The sequence below is a fragment of the Pecten maximus genome, chromosome 12, assembly GCF_902652985.1.
Source record: "Pecten maximus chromosome 12, xPecMax1.1, whole genome shotgun sequence".
Taxonomy (NCBI): Eukaryota; Metazoa; Mollusca; class Bivalvia; order Pectinida; family Pectinidae; genus Pecten; species Pecten maximus.
Genome location: NC_047026.1, coordinates 10,267,689 through 10,287,252, shown reverse-complemented (window position 1 = coordinate 10,287,252; position 19,564 = coordinate 10,267,689). Strand labels below are relative to the sequence as shown.

General features: G+C 35.8%; 1 protein-coding gene across 1 annotated transcript; it reads left to right on the top strand.

The window, feature by feature from the left end:
* Positions 1–7,277: 7,277 nt before the first annotated feature.
* On the top strand, positions 7,278–18,200 carry LOC117339861. Its single transcript, XM_033901568.1, is given in 9 exon segments — positions 7,278–7,545; positions 11,168–11,343; positions 11,606–11,759; positions 12,858–12,951; positions 14,206–14,383; positions 15,426–15,506; positions 16,462–16,584; positions 17,016–17,307; positions 17,310–18,200. Coding segments are annotated over 8 exon segments (1,314 nt in total). The 5' UTR covers positions 7,278–7,545; positions 11,168–11,229; the 3' UTR covers positions 17,588–18,200.
* Positions 18,201–19,564: the final 1,364 nt, after the last annotated feature.

Here is a 19,564-nt window from a genome sequence, read left to right as displayed (position 1 = left end):
AGCAACAAAACACCAAAAACGAACGACAAAGTGAAACCTGACGCGACGTCATCAATACCCGTACACTTTCCGACATCGGTGTGTAGATCTTCTCTGTCTTCGTCATCTGCAGTGCCCATAAAGAGAGACTTCGTTGGATTCACTACTCCAGAGAGAAGAAAGAGAACACGCAGATACTACATTTACGGTATAAATAAGAGAATGTCCTCAGAACAAGGAATGAGAAGTTTCCTTGAAGAGAGAAGCGTTACAGTTACGTTCCTACGATATTTTGAAAAGCGTTGGAAGCGAACGGCGTCGGCACAGGTAAACGTTGTTGACGATGAACACAACAACCTACAGGATCCATCCTTCTGGCCTGAAGGTGTGTCTGTTCGGCCCTGGCTCCCCAAAACTGTTTTTGTCACCGAACATGAACAAAATACATAACAAATTAAATCTTATGTGTTGGAATATAGAAGGTGTCATGGCAGGGACGCCGTACCTTCTACGATGCCTGGATGAATACAATATTGATATTTGTGGTTTGTCTGAACATTGGGTGAGAGAGTACAACTTGTCATTCTTTGACACGTTTAATCATTGTGGTTACTCCAGTATAGTAAAACCTGTACACGAAATAGACCCTTTTCGGTATAAATGTAATATCAGAGGCGGCGTTTGTATCCTTTTTAAGTCCGATCTAAACGTTCAAGAGATACTAACCGATAGTCCTCGGATAGTTGGTATTGAAATTCAAGAATCTGATAGTAACTACATCTATGTATTTGCGGTATATATGCCGGCATCTTCAAGACACTTTGATGCCTTCAAGGAAACTCTCGACGTATTAGACTCTCTTGTTACTGTATATTCAGAGAAGGGTAAAGTTATCATCATAGGTGACATGAATGTAAAAGTTAAGGGTCCAAGGTACCAATTTCTGTGTAATGAAAGATCAGAAGTTTTTGAAAAGTTTTTGGAAAGAAACAATTTGCTTTCGGTAAACGTACAGGCCAATTGTAAAGGTCCTAATTATACATTTTGTCCTACCACGGGTCACTATACGATGATTGACCATATACTTGTTGAAAAAACCATAGATGATTTAATAGAAAAGTCTGAAGTATTAGACGAGTGCGAAGTTAACACGTCAGAACATCTCCCTGTCCTGTGTTCTGTAAGAACTCCCAAAATTCCATCCATCCAGTGCAATAGTGAATTTTTGAGATATAACTGGAAAAAAGCAGTAAATAGTGACCAAATCAAAAAGTATAAGTCTACAGTCGATAATTATCTCAGTTCAGTAATATTGCCTCAAAATGTAACGTCGACTTCAGACATAGATATTTATTATGATGTTCTGAAATCTGTTTTGCTCAGTGCATCTAGTCAATGCATACAGAAACGCAAATTCAGAAGGCACTTAAAGCCTTACTGGAATGAAGAGTTAACATTTGTGCACAATCTAATGCGTAGTAAAAGGCAACTTTGGAAAGACAATGGCCAATGTAGAGGTACTGATGTTTATTTTTTAGACTATAAGTCATGTAAAACCATTTTTAGAAAGAAGCTAAGAATTGCTTTTAACCAATATATGAAAGGCCAATTCGAAGAAATTGATAGATCAGGTGAAGTTGACCAAACGCTGTTTTGGCAACTATATAAAAGTAAATCACATAAACCCAAATTATCACAGACAGAACTAAAATATGATGGTAATGTCCTACGTAATCCCAGCGAAATAGCAAAGGCATGGGAGATACATTTTAGTCAATTATTTCAAAATGAATCCAATACATTATTCGATGAAGAGTTCTCAAATCATGTGAACAGTAATGTATCAAACATGTGTGTAAAAGCAAAGCATGACAAAGATGTATTTCTTGAAAAAGAATTCAGTGTGAAAGAGGTTTCGAATATATGCAAATGTCTGAAGAATGATAAATCTGGTGGTCCAGATGGTCTTGTGTATGAGCATGTCAAATATTGTAATGATCTGATGATTGAACATATCACGTTTTTGTTTAATCTTATAATTAAGTACGAGTATATTCCAAAATCTTGGAAAGTCGGCATCATTGTTACTCTTTATAAAGGGGATAAAAAACCGAAAGATGACCCCAATAGCTACAGAGGTATTACATTAATTCCTGTATTTTTTAAGATTTTTGAAACACTTTTGTCTACCCGTTTAAATCCCATTCTAGAATCTCATACTTTTCCTAACAGACAGCAATCAGCCTATCGGAAAAAACTGTGTAGTCTATGCACTTCATTTAATTTACAAGAGAGTATTAATTATAACTTAGAGAATGGATCTGAAGTTCTTGTTGCTTTTCTTGATAGCAATAAAGCCTTTGATTCTGTATGGCAAGAAGGCTTATTCTACAAATTGTACAATATGGGTATTAAAGGGAAAATATGGCTTATTATGAAACAAATGTACTCGTGTTTCACTAGTAATGTTGTTTTTAATGGTTTTAAATCAGAAAGTGTAATTATGAAACGAGGGATCTTACAAGGAGGTTCTTTGTCTGCTAAAATGTATCTTGTTTTTATCAATGATTTGTTAAACGAAGTAGAATCCAGTGGAAAAGGAGCAGTAGTCCATTCATCACGTTTAATATACCTACACAAGCAGATGATATATGTGTAATTACCAATAACGTTGAAAGTCTCCAACACTTACTATCTATGTGTGACAATTACAGTAGAAAGTGGCGATTTACATTTTCCGCCTCTAAATCTAAAATTGTTGTTTTCACATACAAAAAGAAGCCAAGTACTTGTCGAAATGTATCCTTTTACGAAAAGAATTTACCAATTGTAGATAGCATAAATCATGTTGGTGTTTTATTAAACAATAGAAACAACAATGTCGAACGTACAGAACGTGCCTGCTCCAAATTAAAATGTGGTGTAATGTCCTTAATTCGTTCTGGAGCACACCAATGTGCCCTCAATCCTTTAACCATTGCTAAAATTATTAAATGTAAAGTATATCCTTCCGCACTCTATGGTTGCGAATTGTGGCAGTTAAAGAAAAATGAAATGTACATGCTTGAAAAAGCACAGAACTTCATTATAAAATCAATTCAGGGTTTTAATGTAAGAACAAGAACAGACATGTGTACGTCATTGATCGGTTGGTTTTCAATAGAAGTATATATCAGTGTGAAAAAATTACTATTCCTTGGTAGAATATGTTCCATGGATGTTGGAGTTTTGACGCGCGAAATTTTTATAAAGCGCATTTTTGATTACAAACTGTGTACTTTCTCCAGAGGTTTTATTCCCGACATTGTCAATATTTTGACAAAATATAATTTGAATTATGTTCTTGGTGAATTCTTGAAGAGTGGCTTGTTCCCAAACAGATGCCAATGGAAACGATTAGTGAATGACCATGTAAGAAATTGTGAGGAGTTTAATCTATGTGAAAGAATGAAAACTGATAAAGAATTTTCTCGTTTCGGTCTTTTGCATAATAAAATACAACCATATTCAATATGGAAATTAGCTCTACATTTCCCCCAATACAGTTCATGTTTTAAACAAATTGTTAAACTTTGTGTTGAAATGCGAGATGACGAAAATGTATTTTTGTGTCAATATTGTGGTTTAATTTACAATGATGTAATCCTACATAGCGTGCTTGAATGCTCTCATACAGAGTCTTTGCGTGACCAACTGTGGTGTGTTCTCTGTACTATAAAAGATATCGATTTTGTATGTTACCTTAACACGTTGTCAAATTACCATCTTCTCCATGTTCTTCTTGGGGGTATCGTCAATTATGACTTATCCTCATACGAACTCGAGGACTTCAGAGTTAATTCAATCGTTATTGTATTCAAGATTCTTCAATGCAGTGGTATTTTGTAATTATTTCATATGAAAAAGAGAACTTGTAATTATTATTAATGTTGTTAATAATTCATACATGTATATAAAATGCATTTGCATTAGACCACATAATGAAATGACTGCTATTCATTTTCTAAAAATGAAGTACGTATATATGTGCTAACTAAGAATCTAATGTGTTTTAACTTAAGAAACATGCTAAGAAATTTCCTTTACTAACATCATGTAATCATTATTATATCTGTAGTTTATTGTATAACGCGTGAATCCTTATGCGAGAGGTGAAAATGAGCGTGAATGAATTTTGTTCTAATTTGTAAATCATTTCTGTATACTCTTCACATCTTGGAGGAAATAAAGAAATAATAAAGAAATAATAATAACCCCTACTCGTAGATAGCACCGCGGGGTCTGTTTTGGAACAGAGTTTAAGGGCCTGGCGGTCGCATTCCACAATAAAGTGACTGCCACGAACATAGCAAGCACAATTTGTAACAGTAGCGAATACTGACCCAGGAGTTCAAGTTTTGTGTCATAAGACTGCTGCAAGCGATTCGGTCCTTTAGACACAAACCGCGTACAAAGTGTGATGACTAATGATTGTCAACTATACTGTAGTTGGTAAATCACCCGATACCCTACTTGAAGTATTCAAAGCGACATGAAAAGGTTCATCAAATGGAAGGAACGCAATGCATTCGATATGTAACTTACAAGCTTTTCAATTTTCCGAGGTTCCAAAATGCTCCTTGAAGAAAAATTAACAGTGAATTTCCGGAACCAGATGAGTAGACTGAGGGCACGATGGAGCTGGTTTGTATTAATCGGTGTTGGATAATGCCGAATAGTACCCACAGGACCTGCATGTGGTCTAATGCCGTCCTTAGAAATGTCCTGGCCTAGGACTATAGCTTTATTACAAGCAAATTGACATTTTCTTTGTTTAAATCCTGCAATATGAAATCAATTAATCAAATACACTTGTGACCCCTTTCACAACTTTGTTCATCAACCACTGAAAGCTATTTGGTGCCATTTTTAATCCCGTAGTGTTTCTAAAATATTGTACGTACAAAAAACACGTGTTAAACGTCGTTAACGTGGAGGAATGGTCAGATATCGCCATAAAAACCTGATTTATATCGATACTATTTTAGCTAAGCGTGGTCTGGCTAAATCACTCGGTTCCTGTTGTAACGTGGGACAAGCGAGGTTGTTCTCCAGTTGGGGAAAAGAAAACTCAATAAGGCTTTGGTACAAAAATAGCAAATTTATATACACAACACAATACAAAATACAGCAAGATAAATGCAAATGATCATATCACACTCTCACATCTTACACACAATTAATAAAGCCTCTGCACACGTCTCCTATGCTCCAGAAATATTGTGGTCACAGATATAGGCCACCAGTCTGTCTGTCTGATGTACTCAGTGTAACACGTGGCAAAATCATATCAGGAAATCACAGAAAAAGTACATCTTGTCTGTCTGCACAGCCTCGTGCACGGACGGCTGACATAATCGTATGAAGGATATATCGTCAATCACCGACGTATGCTATCCCGTCGTCAGAAAACCCTCCATCTGGGTCCCCACAAACTCGGTAATCTGCGCCTTGTCTTCATATAGGTTATCATTTACTGAAGTCCAGTATGGCATCATCTGGCCCTGTAACACGACTCAGGCGGTTCTGACCATCCGGCTTCACCTCTCTCCAGTCCACATTATTGCTGTGGAAACATAAACACACAAATACACAACCACTCACAATGCTCAATTATATAATATTACATCTACTTTCAAAGTATACATTTCAAATATTATTTCTAAAATGTATGGTAAATATCATTAATATGACATGAATAATGAATACAAGTATAGGAAATGTAATATTGACACTTTTTACCCTGAAAAAGTTGCTGGTCCATGTATTAATTTAATCATACAAAAACTAAGCGTACGATCCCTATGGGCTTCCATACAATAAAATTTAACTAGCACTGAAGTTTTATAATCAAAGTTATATAAAATATACAAATAACCTAAATACCTTCCAAATATCTAATATACATGTTTATATTTGGAAGTACGATTGAACAAATGTATATAAATCAATTACAACAATTACAAATCATTGAACGATATGCATGATTGGACCGCACGTTGACATAATGCATGAACAACATTCCAAGGTAAAAAAAAACAACCTTTTACACAAAATAAACGATGATTATCACAATATTTATATAACCACTAACTGATAAAACAATACTTACCACAGACTGTAAGGTTTCTGTGCCCGTACAATGTTAACAAGAGCTGTTGGAGAACAGCATAGCTCGTCTCACAAATGTTTGTCAATAAATAATTAAAATATATTAATTGGACTGGTTTCGCGAATTGTATTAATAATGTTTATATTGTTTACTTGATCAGATTGTGTTTTGTGAATTCATGCAATTTTCAAAACCATACCAATTTATATATATATAAATTATTTATTGACAAACATTCGGGAGACAAGCTATGCTGATGTAGATTAAATGAATATATTATTAAGTCCAATTAATAGAACATTTTTGTTGAAATTCTGATTCTAAGATTATGCTGGGATGAATTTATACAGATATAAGTATATCACAGGTTCCACTTTGATAGCCTATGTAAGAGAAATTTAGAGTTGAAGAGAAATGTTTACGCCGATGTCGCCGTCGCCGGAAAAATATAATACCTACACAGTCACACTCTGTCGCACGCGAGACAAAAACACGAATTTTGTTTTCTCAATATTGACGCCTGTATGAACGACCTTTATGAGAATTGTAAACAACCTTTCGTCGATTATGATTTCGATCAATCAGTGAAAATGACATAACACACGTGACTGACTTGGGTTACCTACCATACTGTAAAACAGCATGGGTATATATCGGACCACGGTCTCTGCCGGCCTTTGATACCAGAATCTCAGAATTCAATTAAACATTCAATTATTGTTGGCATTTTGTTATGTAGTTGTTGTTATCCACAAAGAAATTAAAATACTATTAGGTTTATACAAACACCGACGTGTATTTCAGGACATGCTTTTCATAAGGCCGCTCAATGGCCGTTGACAATCTTCCCAAACAGGAACGAGATCTGTCAGCTTCCAAGTCGGTGGTTGTCAGATACTTGTGTATTGTTTTATTAGTTGTGACTTATAGATACCGTTAAATGGGAGGAAATTCATACAAATGTTTTAAGGATGTTTCATACTTCTCTCGGACAAGAAGATAGGATATTAAGATGAATAACAATTTGAGTCCGATAATAGAATGAGAGCAGACGACACTTCGACAGCTGGTTTTATATACACACACATTCATCTAACTTTAACCCAAAACAGGGTCTATTTTAGGACACTTAAAGATCTGGCGATGTGCACAATTAAAATATCCCTTTTACTTTGACAGCCTGGTATTACCGAAAAAGCTTGTTGACGAGATAAAGTAGTACGGGTTATAAATCGGGTGTCGTGTTGGAGCGAAATCAACACACCTCACGATCCCGACCTTCTGCGCAGATTATATCAAATCAATAGATGAGATCAAGTATTTGAGAACTTGGACAGTTTGTGGTTATATAGAATTATATCGACTTTAATGGAATATAAACCTACAGAATCACCAAACTGTATGTCGCCGAACAGGTGAGTGTTTAGATAGCATTTCGGAGTTTTAACCTTTTAAATAACCACATTTTTTTTTTCAGACATATATTATGTTTTTTCATGTTTTGTAAATCATGGAGGTTTTTTAATCGGATACAGTAATTATTTTAACATTTCAAACTCCTAAGAACACTTATTACATGAAAAAGATACATTTACTACCCACCCCTACATGTGTACAGTGTGTGTATTTAATACCAGGGACTTATCATTACTATAACACTTCAACATTTTTTTTGCGATATTATAGTGTATATTCCAAAGAAAAATATATTTATTTGTGATTCTATGTGATTTTAGTATTATATGGTGGAGTAATATTTAAATGGCGAATATTCGACTGATATAAGATATTAAATTTTATATTACAGCTGATCTGCCGTGATGTGTATAGCTATACAATGTATTTCGTGTACATACCTAAGCTGAATCGCTCTTTAAAAGGTCTCTCTGTTCAATAGGAATATCTATATAGCTATATATGATGGACATTAACGCGGTACATAGCAATACATATTGAGGAAGTTCGATAGAGTGTAAATATGACCAAAAAGATTTAGAATAGAAAATTTACCAGTGGAGTGTACGTCGCGTCACTAAGGTCAACAGAAGCCCGAGAATATCTTGATCTTTCTCATCGAATGAGCTTACATCCTAGGCAGGAATTAATTAAATAGTGATAATTTAGAGGACTTCTTTTTGCAGTCTGTGAGTATGCCGTAATAACGTAAACTGTGGACATTAGTGGACTGTGTAGCTATATATACATATAACATATATAACAGATACATAGTTAGATAGATAGTTTACCTTGATAAGCAGTGTTAATGCGGGTATCTAACTAAACGTTTTGAATTGACTTTTTAAATGTAAACACAGGGACTTGAGAATTAGTTACAGTCTACATGTATTTGGACCTCCCTAGTGTGTTTAGCACATTTTGAGACGTTTTGGGGGCCAGATTAAAATTTGGCAAAAAAATGACATCCCCGGTGGTCATACACGATATATGATCACCGGGGATGTCATTTTTGCTACACACACTATGTGAGGTCCAAATACATGTAGACTGTAACTTATTCTCAAGTCCATGTGAATGTAAGTGCCTGTAGTGTAGACGTCATACTTTACCTGTGATGATACGAGAAACAATATTCGATTTCCTTACATGTTGACAACAAGACAGGGTGTTGAATGATCAAGCAATGATACCGAAGTTTGAATTTGGAAACAAAGAAATGAAAATTCTTCCCATAATTCTAGCGTGTATATATAATATACTGTGTCCTAATGTAGGACACATCTTTAGGATATATATTACACAGTGTTTTATATATAGGACACACCTTTAGGAGATATATGTTACACCGTGTTGCATATGTAGGACAAACCTTTCTAATATATATTACACCGTGTTCCTAATTTATAATGTAGGACACACCTTTCAGATATATATTACACCGTGTTGTATATTACACCGTGTTGTATATGTAGGACACACCTTTCAGATATATATAACACCGTGTTGTATATATAGGACACACCTTTCAGATATATATTACACCGTGTTGTATATATAGGACACACCTTTCAGATATATATTACACCGTGTTCAATATGTAGGACACACCTTTCAGATATATATTACACCGTGTTGTATATTACACCGTGTTCTATATATAGGACACACCTTTCAGATATATATTACACCGTGTTGTATATTACACCGTGTTTTATATATAGGACACACCTTTTAGATATATATTACACCGTGTTCTATATATAGGACACACCTTTTAGATATATATTACACAGTGTTCTATATATAGGACACGCCTTTTAGATATATATCACACCGTGTTCTATATATAGGACACACCTTTCAGATATATATTATCCCCAATTCATCCTCCTCTATACATTAACAATATTTTGCTTTCTGAGATAAGTTCACATATGCATCTCGGTTTGACTTTGTCCAGCAATGGCGGTTGGACTGATCATATCAACTTGTTCAAATCTAAGGTTTCACCAAAATTGAATATTTTACGCAGATTAAAATTCACTTTAGATCGTACTTCCCTTCAAACTCTGTATTTTAGTCTTATCCGACCTATTTTTGAATATGGGAACGTTGTTTGGGATAACCTTACACAAACTCAGTCTGACATGCTAGAAAATCTCCAATTAGAAGCAGCGCGTATACTTACTGGCGGAACTAAACTCACAAGTAGAGTAAAACTTTATCTTGAAACAGGCTGGCTTCCCTTAGAGCAAAGACGTAAACACCACAAAATAATTCATTTCCATAAAATGGTTCACGGTCTCCTTCCTCAGTATCTACAAGAAATTCTTACTCAGCGTAATAATAGCATCCATGATCACAATACTCGTGTTGGAATAAATTTCGTCCCTCCTCCTTGTCGCACAAGTCTTTATATGTAATCCTGTCTGCCATCTGTAATCCCTTTGTGGAATTCCTTGCCAGATGCAATCAAAAGTGATCCGTCCATAACTAAATTGAAAAGTCATTTAATTAAACCACGCCACAAAGTTCCACATTATTTCCTTAGCGGTAGTAGACTGGGTCAGATTCACCATGCTAGATTAAGGACGGAGTGCAGTCCACTAAAATTGTATCTATTTCATAAAAATCTTATAGATAGTCCTCTATGCACGTGTAATCAAGAAGATGAGACCAACGAACATTTCCTATTACGTTGTCCACTTTTCGCACAGTTTCGCTTACGTTGTTTTAGTGCTCTAAACTATCCCTTATCAACTGAAATACTACTCTTCGGTGATAACGAACTCACGTATGATGAAAATCTTTTGATTTTTTTTCCAGTGTTCAAGAATTTATAATTATTTCTGAAAGATTTGAATGATTGTTTTTATTTTTTTTATTTTTTTTTTTTAATTTTTTGTCAGGTACACAGCTGTTACAGCAGGTTGTATATCTCATGTCATGGCATAAAATTCCTCTCTATTTTTTTCTGGTCTTTTCATCTCTCCTCTTTTCCGAATTTCCCCATTTTTCATCTATTCAAGTATTACATTGCTCACTTATGTATTCTCCCACTTGCTGCCGTTTACTCAATGTGTCATAAAAGGAAACGAATTAATATAAGTCTTATACTTTTTTTCCGAATCCCATTCACATTATGATTGTATGATTGTGTATTGTATATGTATGAATTGAATGAATAAAATAAAGTTTATATTAAGATATATATATTACACCGTGTTGTATATGCAGGACAAATCCTTCAGATATATGTTACAACGTATTCTATATATAGGACACAACTTTCAGATATGCATTGCACACTGTTCTTGATGCATCATACCGTTTTAGATTTCAGTTTAACTGTGTTTCCTATGTATGACTCCCTCTTCAAAATCCAATTTTCTGCGGAAGGATTGTAGCAATATAGAGTCAAACCGGATTGCTGTAAGCCGACAGATTTTAGTAAGAGTTTACTCCCTTTATCCACAGTTAAAGTCTTGGACTATTTGTACAGTGGAGTCTAATAAAGAATCTCATTTATTATTCTGTAGCAGATACTACTGTAAGTTACTGTTTGTTTGACTACTTCAGATCGGATGGGAACGCCAGTATGTTAAAGCGTTAAGTCATGGAGAATCGTCACGTGTAGCACCATGGCCGCTATAAATACTGCGAACCTGGACGAATTATTTCAATATTTAAAAGAAAACAAACCAATCACCACAGACCTTATCCGGAAGTCTTCTGTCGATTATGAAAACCTAAAGGTAAGTTTTATGGTATATTGATTTGTAATTGTACTGCTTTGGATTACAAGTTGTCAATCACTTTTATAATTAAAATTTGCCCCTTACACAAATATATCGCGCGCCTAGTAAAACCACTTAAGTTTATCATGAATTTGCCGAGTTGAGGAGGTAACATATTTATCAAAATATTATTCTCGATGAAATCAGTATTTCACTGCATGCTCTTAAAAATGACGACTTGCGAAAAATAAAAGTTTGCAAGTGCTTAACTCACTTTCAGGTAGCCTTGCGAAAAGATGTAGAAGAGAATAAGTCTGGGGACCAAAAGCCAGGCGACCTGTACAAGTGTCCGCTGTGTAAGAAGAATATCCCCTACCCCGTCCCACCCTACCACCAGGACAAGGAAGAGATCGATCGCCTTAAACAGGAACTAGGTACGTCTGTTGATTTGATTTAAACATAGCTTTATTGTCAGGTAACACAAATACTCTATACATTCGTAATACAGTTTTTCTACTCAACAAAAATTTGAATTTCCTTAATACCGATACCTTTTTCATGCATGATTTTTAAATTTCTGCTAAGTGCAGGAAGCACTTTGCATCCGAACTGAAAATCACACCTAAATGTCTATGGTTACCAACTAATCTCAAAGGGTGGACTATTGTGTGAATTTGTTATTAGCAATACATCAGGGTTTTTTTTGTGGGTTAAATTTAAGTCTTAGGGACTATTTATTGAGATTTTGCAAGTCATTATTAAGAGATCTTTGAATATCTGAAAAAGATGACGAAGAATACATTAATGAAGTGTCATCAGCAAATAAACGAGATATACTATTCATATTATCAACAATATCATTGATATATATTTAAAACAAAAGGGGTCCCAAAAACGCTTCCCTGTGGTACTCATTTTTTTGCTGAAGATCAGAAATATAATTTTTCAACCACTTTAAAAGATCACCCATAATATCATATGCTTCTAATTTAATTAACAATCCCCTTGTGCCATACACGGTCAAACGCTTTGGAGATGTCGCAAAATAAGACATTTGTGTATTTTTTCCTCCAGTGAACAACAAATATTGTGGTATTTCGATAAGTTGGTGTACTGTAGAGTGACATGACATGAAACCAGACTGTTTTTCATAGAAAATAATTGTAAATGTGTTTAAAAACAACTCCTTCGAAAACGTTATCGATACCAGACAGTAGAGTTATTGGTCGATAATTGTCTGAAATGTCTGTAGGTCTATTAGGCTGTGGAGCTGAAATATTTCTTAATTAATACAACTGTAAAAATCTTTTATTAACAATTTCTTCTGGTTTAAAACTGCTGCGTTTCAATGACAGTTGGTTTCCTATTAATCCGAATAAATAAATAAATAAATAGATAAAATATACCTGGATTTACAATAATAGAAACTCGTATACGTTCACATAAGTATTTTATTTTTGTATTAGTTCATGGTCAAAAGACAGATAAAGAGATTTAACGCCGATATTATTGACATTTACTTCTGTCGTTAGACGCCAGGTCACACAAATGTCAGCAGATGGAAAAGCAACTCGTCACACAGGACCAACAACTCGCCCAGCTGACCAGGGTCAACAGCCATAGAAGGTATAATTCATGATTCAACACGTACGATTTATCAGATAATATAATATTACAGAATGTGATATGTTCACCTCATGAACACAACACAAGGATGTCAACGTCTTAGTAAATATTTGTCTCAGGACAGAAGTCTGAGAAGAATTATGTGTCTGTAAGTTTGGTTAATGTGAAACTTTCACAAGCCATGGTTGGTCGGGTGGCACAGTGGTAACACACGTGCCTTTCACCTAGGCAGCCGGGGTTCGATGCCCCGAATGGAGGTGAAAAGGTATGGGGTCATCTGCCCGACCGCGTCATTTCCCCCCCCCCCCCCCCCCCCCCCCCCCTGACTTCTCTTATTTCAACACACAGTAAGACCCCTTGCGCGCTTGACGCGTGATTAATATATTTACTAGTATATCTTATTTCGCAATTGTCATAAAATAAACAAAGTTAATATTTGTTACAAACCACACATCAAGTGCAATCGAGGTCACAGAGTGGTTTTCTCCCTTATTTCACCACTCTCCGCCAGGGCTGCGCTCTGCTCAAAAAGGACCGGTGATGGATTTTCTTTTTCTTTTCATTGGTTAATTTCTATATCCGGTGACATACGTATTGTTGCAAAACCTAAATAATCTGAATGTTTCAATTAGTTTAGAAGTTATGTTAAATGGAAAATCACAACTTTCGCTGACCTAAAAAGAAATATCTTTAGATATGTGCAAAATTTTGTCAAATCCAGTAATAGGTTTTGAATTTTGTAATTGGATCAGTATATTTTGTAAACCGTATATGACATGCATATCAGTTTTGTCATCATCCATGTAAATGTAACTATGCCTTGTAATACACTGTATATATAATGGGAGAAGGCGTTGATAAATATGCTTATGACAATGGCACATACTATCGTAGCCCGAGTCCCGAGTTTCCTCTGGCCCTGACACTATGTCTTTATCTTTAAAGCCACATACTCCTGAAGAAACCTATATCAATTTTTACATTTTGAGGTTTTTTTGACTCATCAGGGGGCGGAATATGGCACCACAAGGGGAAGGTAAAACAGAGCAGAAGAGCGAAGATATATATTTGGTACTAATGAAGATGTAGTTTTGCAATAGGGAGGCTGATGGGTTTCTTTTTCTTCGATGCCTTCTGATAAAAACAAACAAACAAACAAAACAAACAACAAACAAACAAAAAACAAAAACCAAAAACAAAAACAAAAAACAATAATAGCGATCGGCCTTAATTGATCATCTCTTGTTCATCCAGTTCCGGTCTGACACCGACACGGGTTGTTGATCCAGGAGACCCGAATCGGGCCCAGCAGATCGGGGAAAGGTATGAGGACCTGTATGATAATGAGTGGACTGCAGCCTTCACGTTCCTGGACAACAACATGAACTTACGTGAGGATAAGGTTCTGGACACACTCCTCCGGATCCTCAGGGTGGGTAGACTATAATGACCACTTACAGGTATCAAATTACCACTGTGAAATAGTTACATGTGCATGTACATTCAGTTCAATTCAATTTCAATTTTATATCTTAATAGCGACAGCGGTTAATGTTATGATTTATCATATTAAGAATCAAAGCCACACTTTTGATTCTAGAAAAGATACTTAATAAATTAATATAAGGAAACAACAACTACCCCCCCCCCCCCCCCCCCTCCCTCCCCTTAAAAAAAAAAAAAAGAAAGAAAAAGATGTATGGAATGTTTAAAAATCGCTCGGGTGTAGTCGTTTTCGGCGGATCCATCTGCCAAGGGTTGGCAATATACGAAATTTTACTTAAGCTTCATGACATTTAATTAAATTTTGGAACACAGATGCTAATACCCTTGTCTTGAGTGGTAGAAACATACGCGGAATTAAGTGAATATTTACATTTTGTATATTTCTACCGGATATTTCAACTCGATTGGATTTAATATATCAACTAACTAGTGCGAGCTAGGCTTTTTACATAGTACTTGCCAGTAATTAAACGTTATCTATAAATAAAGTATACAAAATGTATTTACAAAGTCTACAAATAGTAATGTAGTATTTACAAAAGTCTTCAAAGAGTATTAGCTAGGAATTAAACGTAGTGTAGACAAAATATTGGATAGGAATTACATATTGGCTAGATTATACATACTGTACCAATATATCAAGTTTGAGTAATACATATTTCTCAAACTTGATACATGTATATATCCTTGCGATAAATAACTATTGCACATTTTAAATGTCAAAACCAAGGTGGCCGCCTGTCGGATATTTTGTTTTCCTGATCAGACTCATAATTGAATGAACAAAACTAGGGCCATAAGGGAACCTATCTTTGAAGTTTGAAACATCGTGTTGGTGGGCTAATTACGCAGTGATTGTTGTGAATGGTGATTATATTTCATAAACATGTATCAGCAAGCATAGCTGATAAAATCTGTGAATTTATAATATACATGTACGTTAATTTTGTTTAATTTTGTGTTACCAGGCCGCCTACTCCTTCTGTGGTGACATCGCGAGAGCACAGATGATCAACCTTGAAGGGGAGTTTTACTGTCCACTGTCCACGGTACACAGCTTTTGATAAACTGTTGTCGTCCTTTTACTTAAATACTGAACTGTCCTGGAAAACATCGATTGATACCACAAAACTGTTTAAGCCTTGCAACTACATATGTCACAAATCTTATAAGACACCCGTATAATATTTTGACGACATAACATTATCTATGATATCACAATTATTATTTAATGTCATACTATCGTCTGTAGGGAATTCCAGGTTGATACACAGCACAATATGGGTAAAGCTGCCTTAATATCGCGTCCTACTTGTTAGAGTAATCCTATCTTAATTGATTAAATTCAATTCTGATTCATTGTATCAGTAAGTAAAATATGTATGCAAATTAATGAAATATTATCTTACCTTTTAATCTATGTATCTTTTATGTGTCGGGTTGTAAGGTAATGGGGGAAATGATGATCAAACCCCGACCTGAGGGTTGGTCGGGAAAACATTGCTCGATTTCTGTATGTAAGTTCTCACATAGTTGCATAGGAAGATCGTCAGAAATTTACGACTTACGCCGCGTGTATGAACAGGCAAGAATCCCATTCACGAGAATGAAGTAGTTCCGCTAGGTGGCGCGTTGTCTTTGACTCCTCCAATGATCATGTTGGCGGAGATTGAATTTTATTTTAGTCTTTTCTTTCATAGAAGAATGAAATTAGGAGGCATAATTCTGCTTACAAACAGCGAAACAAATATTATAATTATGTTAAAAGAGAGCATGGGCTTGCGAAGTACTGAAAATTTTAACTTATATATCTTAAATACAACTTATGTGATAAACAGAATACCATATTCGTGGCTGGAATTTATCAATATCCTTCAATTAATTGATATGTTGATAATGTAGAATTACACTACCCAATATCATATTTGTCTTCTCAGACAGAGAAAACGTGGACAGGCTATGTACCTTTTATTCCAAGTGACCTTTCTGTCTTACTTTGTACAGTGGACGGAAGACGCCCGTACAGAGTTCATTGGCAGGAAAACAGCACTGCCTCAGAAATCAGCAAGAATCGCTCAACATTACCGGAAGTCGACGTCAACGGAGTGTGTACCAGCCATCCAAAATGTAGGTCATGGCACAAAGGTCAAAGTATGTTAGGGGAAAGGTCAAATAACGTTTGTTAAAATGTATGTTGTTGGTTTTGTTTTGTTTAAAGTCCTATCAATTGTTATTGTCATTTGAGGACGGTCTCTCACGTGTGCGCGATGTGTTTTGGTTATGGTTTTGTGTTTTGGGAGGCTGTGGTAAGCGCCAAATGGATGTCGACGTTATAGACATCCAGCAGGATATTTCACCTGGCCACATTTTACTGACAACAGGTGAAATAGTTGTCCCGCTCCCAAACTTATAGCAACTACATGTACCCTTTTATAGTAACCAGAGTAAATTTGAAGTTAAATATTGTCGTATGGTAAAAAGCTAAGGAGCGGCAGATTAAATGAAATTGAAATGCAAAGAAATACATTCTAGAGTTCTACTCTTTTGATATTTTGTAGGCCTTCATTGCTCAGATCCTGCCTGAGTTTATGGACCCGACTTTACACAGCAATAGACAAGTCCTGGCCTACGTTAAACGCTGTGTGGAGATCACGTGGTACATGGTCATACAGGAAACCCCGATGGTGCTCATCAGCAAGGTCAACCGGAAGTCACAGTTTGACAGAAATCTTTTCCGGTATTACTCAACTCAAGGTGATAAGTTTGATTTTGTTGTTTGGCCGGCTCTGCTGATGTACTTTGATGGACCCATTATTGTCAAAGGCTTTGCATACGCTTTGGATCCGAACCGAAGCATTCCAAACGTAAGAGAAATAGAGATGGAGACAAGTCGTGTTCCTCCCAAGGAAGAGACAATATTGAGGATTCAGAACTAAACCACGGCCTTGCTGGTGGAACACCGTGGGGTTCAAACTATTTTTCAAACGCTGGCACTCCTTCTGTTGACCTCCCGCCGCTTCCGTTGGATCACGTGAGTCCTACGCGAATCAGTCCAGGGAGGACAGCTCGTGAAGAACAAAAACTAACGGCAGCATGGAAGGGCAAGAAAAAGCCGAAAGCCAAACCCTAAGTTACCTTAGACGCTAAGAACATTTGTATATAAAAGAAAGCTGTATGCATCAAGAGGCATAATAGTAAGCAAACTCAGATACCATTAGAATAAAGACATTCCCTGTGTTGAATATGATGATTACATTCTAAATTCAGATCGAATCGGAATTTTGTTTTAACTGTTTTGCCTTTTGAAGAAGTTTGCCATCATAATGTGTTTTGTCAAACTTGTATTTTGAGATATTGATGTAAGAAAAGGGAAATAGAAACATGATACAACATGGATGGCCGATACCTGTTTTGTAAACTGAAATACTCTGACATGGGTATTTATATTAAATATCTATATGAGGTTTTTTATACAGAACAAGGATGAAGATGCCATCTTGTTTCTGGAGGACAACATACCAAGAACCGTAAAAACAGTTTTCTGTTAGCAACACTAAATGAACTGGTTATGCACATTTTTGTCAATCTTTCTTGCAACATGCAGCAAACACAATACATTCAGTGTTCAAATGAGAATCTTAATAATTTTAATGTATTGTTTGTAATAAACTGGATATCATGTTTGACTCCTTATGGAAAAGGAAAATACAAATTTACGTTCGCAATTAATTGCTTACACTTCATGATTTATTTCATTGATTTCTTTCAAGTGTAATACTTTTGCATGAAATAAGGTAGGGCAACCTTACCCCTCTTCCATTAGAAATTACCCGCCTGATAAATAGACATTATTTATTCAGCAATTTCAATTCAACCAGACACTGACGAGTTTCCAGTTGAGACGAACATACCTGTTTCATTTGTAACTCTTGTAACTCTAAGACTTTCAATTTAAAGGGCCTGTTTCCAAAATGGCCCTTTCTCTGATTCAAATTTCCTGTTGGTGGTGCATTGCCCATGTCGTTGTGGTCACAAATCTATAAAGTATAAAGATTTAGGTCACTTTGTTTGTTTTTTATGGCTCCTCAAAGTTGTACCTTTCAGAAGCTATCTAAGTGTTGATAAAATGTGCATGTTATGTAAAATATTAATGAAAATATAATCAAATGATGGTCACCGTAAAGAATACATTCATGGCATGATTGTGACAAAAAATCATGTTTCCATCGCGCTATTTGGCTGTTTTATGGAAGAAACAATCTCAAAAATGCCATTTTCGATGATAACATTTTAGACACAAAAACTGTGTTTTTTAGAAAATACACCCTTTTATGGGCGTTGGATGCAAACCAATTTTTATCCTATTAAACAGTACGTAATATGCTATTGATGAGAGGAAAAATCATCAACATGTAAGTGGTGGAACATTTTCAAATCTTGGGTTGAATTAGCCTATGGTTGAATTGCTGATTTTCGTCTTTCTTTAGATAATTAACAAAAACACGAGAGTATTTGCTCGGTATGTTGAGAATATGTACACAGATATGAAAAAAAGTGAGAGAAACACTGTTTCATAAAAAAAATCCAAGATGGCTACTTCACAAGTCCGCGTCGTTGAAGACATTGGCTGACAAATAGAGAGAACAACAAACAAAACGTGTTCCTTATGATTTTGGTTGGTTTTCGCATTTACGGGAGTGTTCATAGCTACGGGCGATTGTATAATACCTATATTTATAAGTTTGGTTAGTCACATGGTAACGGGGATCTTTCATATCGAGCCTCAAACAAACTTTCGACATATGCACTCCGTTGCCGCATGGAAAACTATTTCAAGTTTTGTCGGAATTTCTTTGTGGTTGTAATGGTCGAGAGTTTTCCAGCGCCCTGTAATACCCAAGGTAGTACAAGATACAGGAGATGTGCGCACACATTCCCATCGTTCTCTCTCCAACTGGGCACTGGCAGTAGTAGTCCTTTATTTGGGGCCTCATCATCGGGTGAAACGGTGAACCGTATCCAAACGTTGTATTTCGTTTGGCTTTTGTGTCGAGAATGTATTTGACATCGGAGAAGGTCTTGGGAGTGCTGGTAAAGCCACACCTCA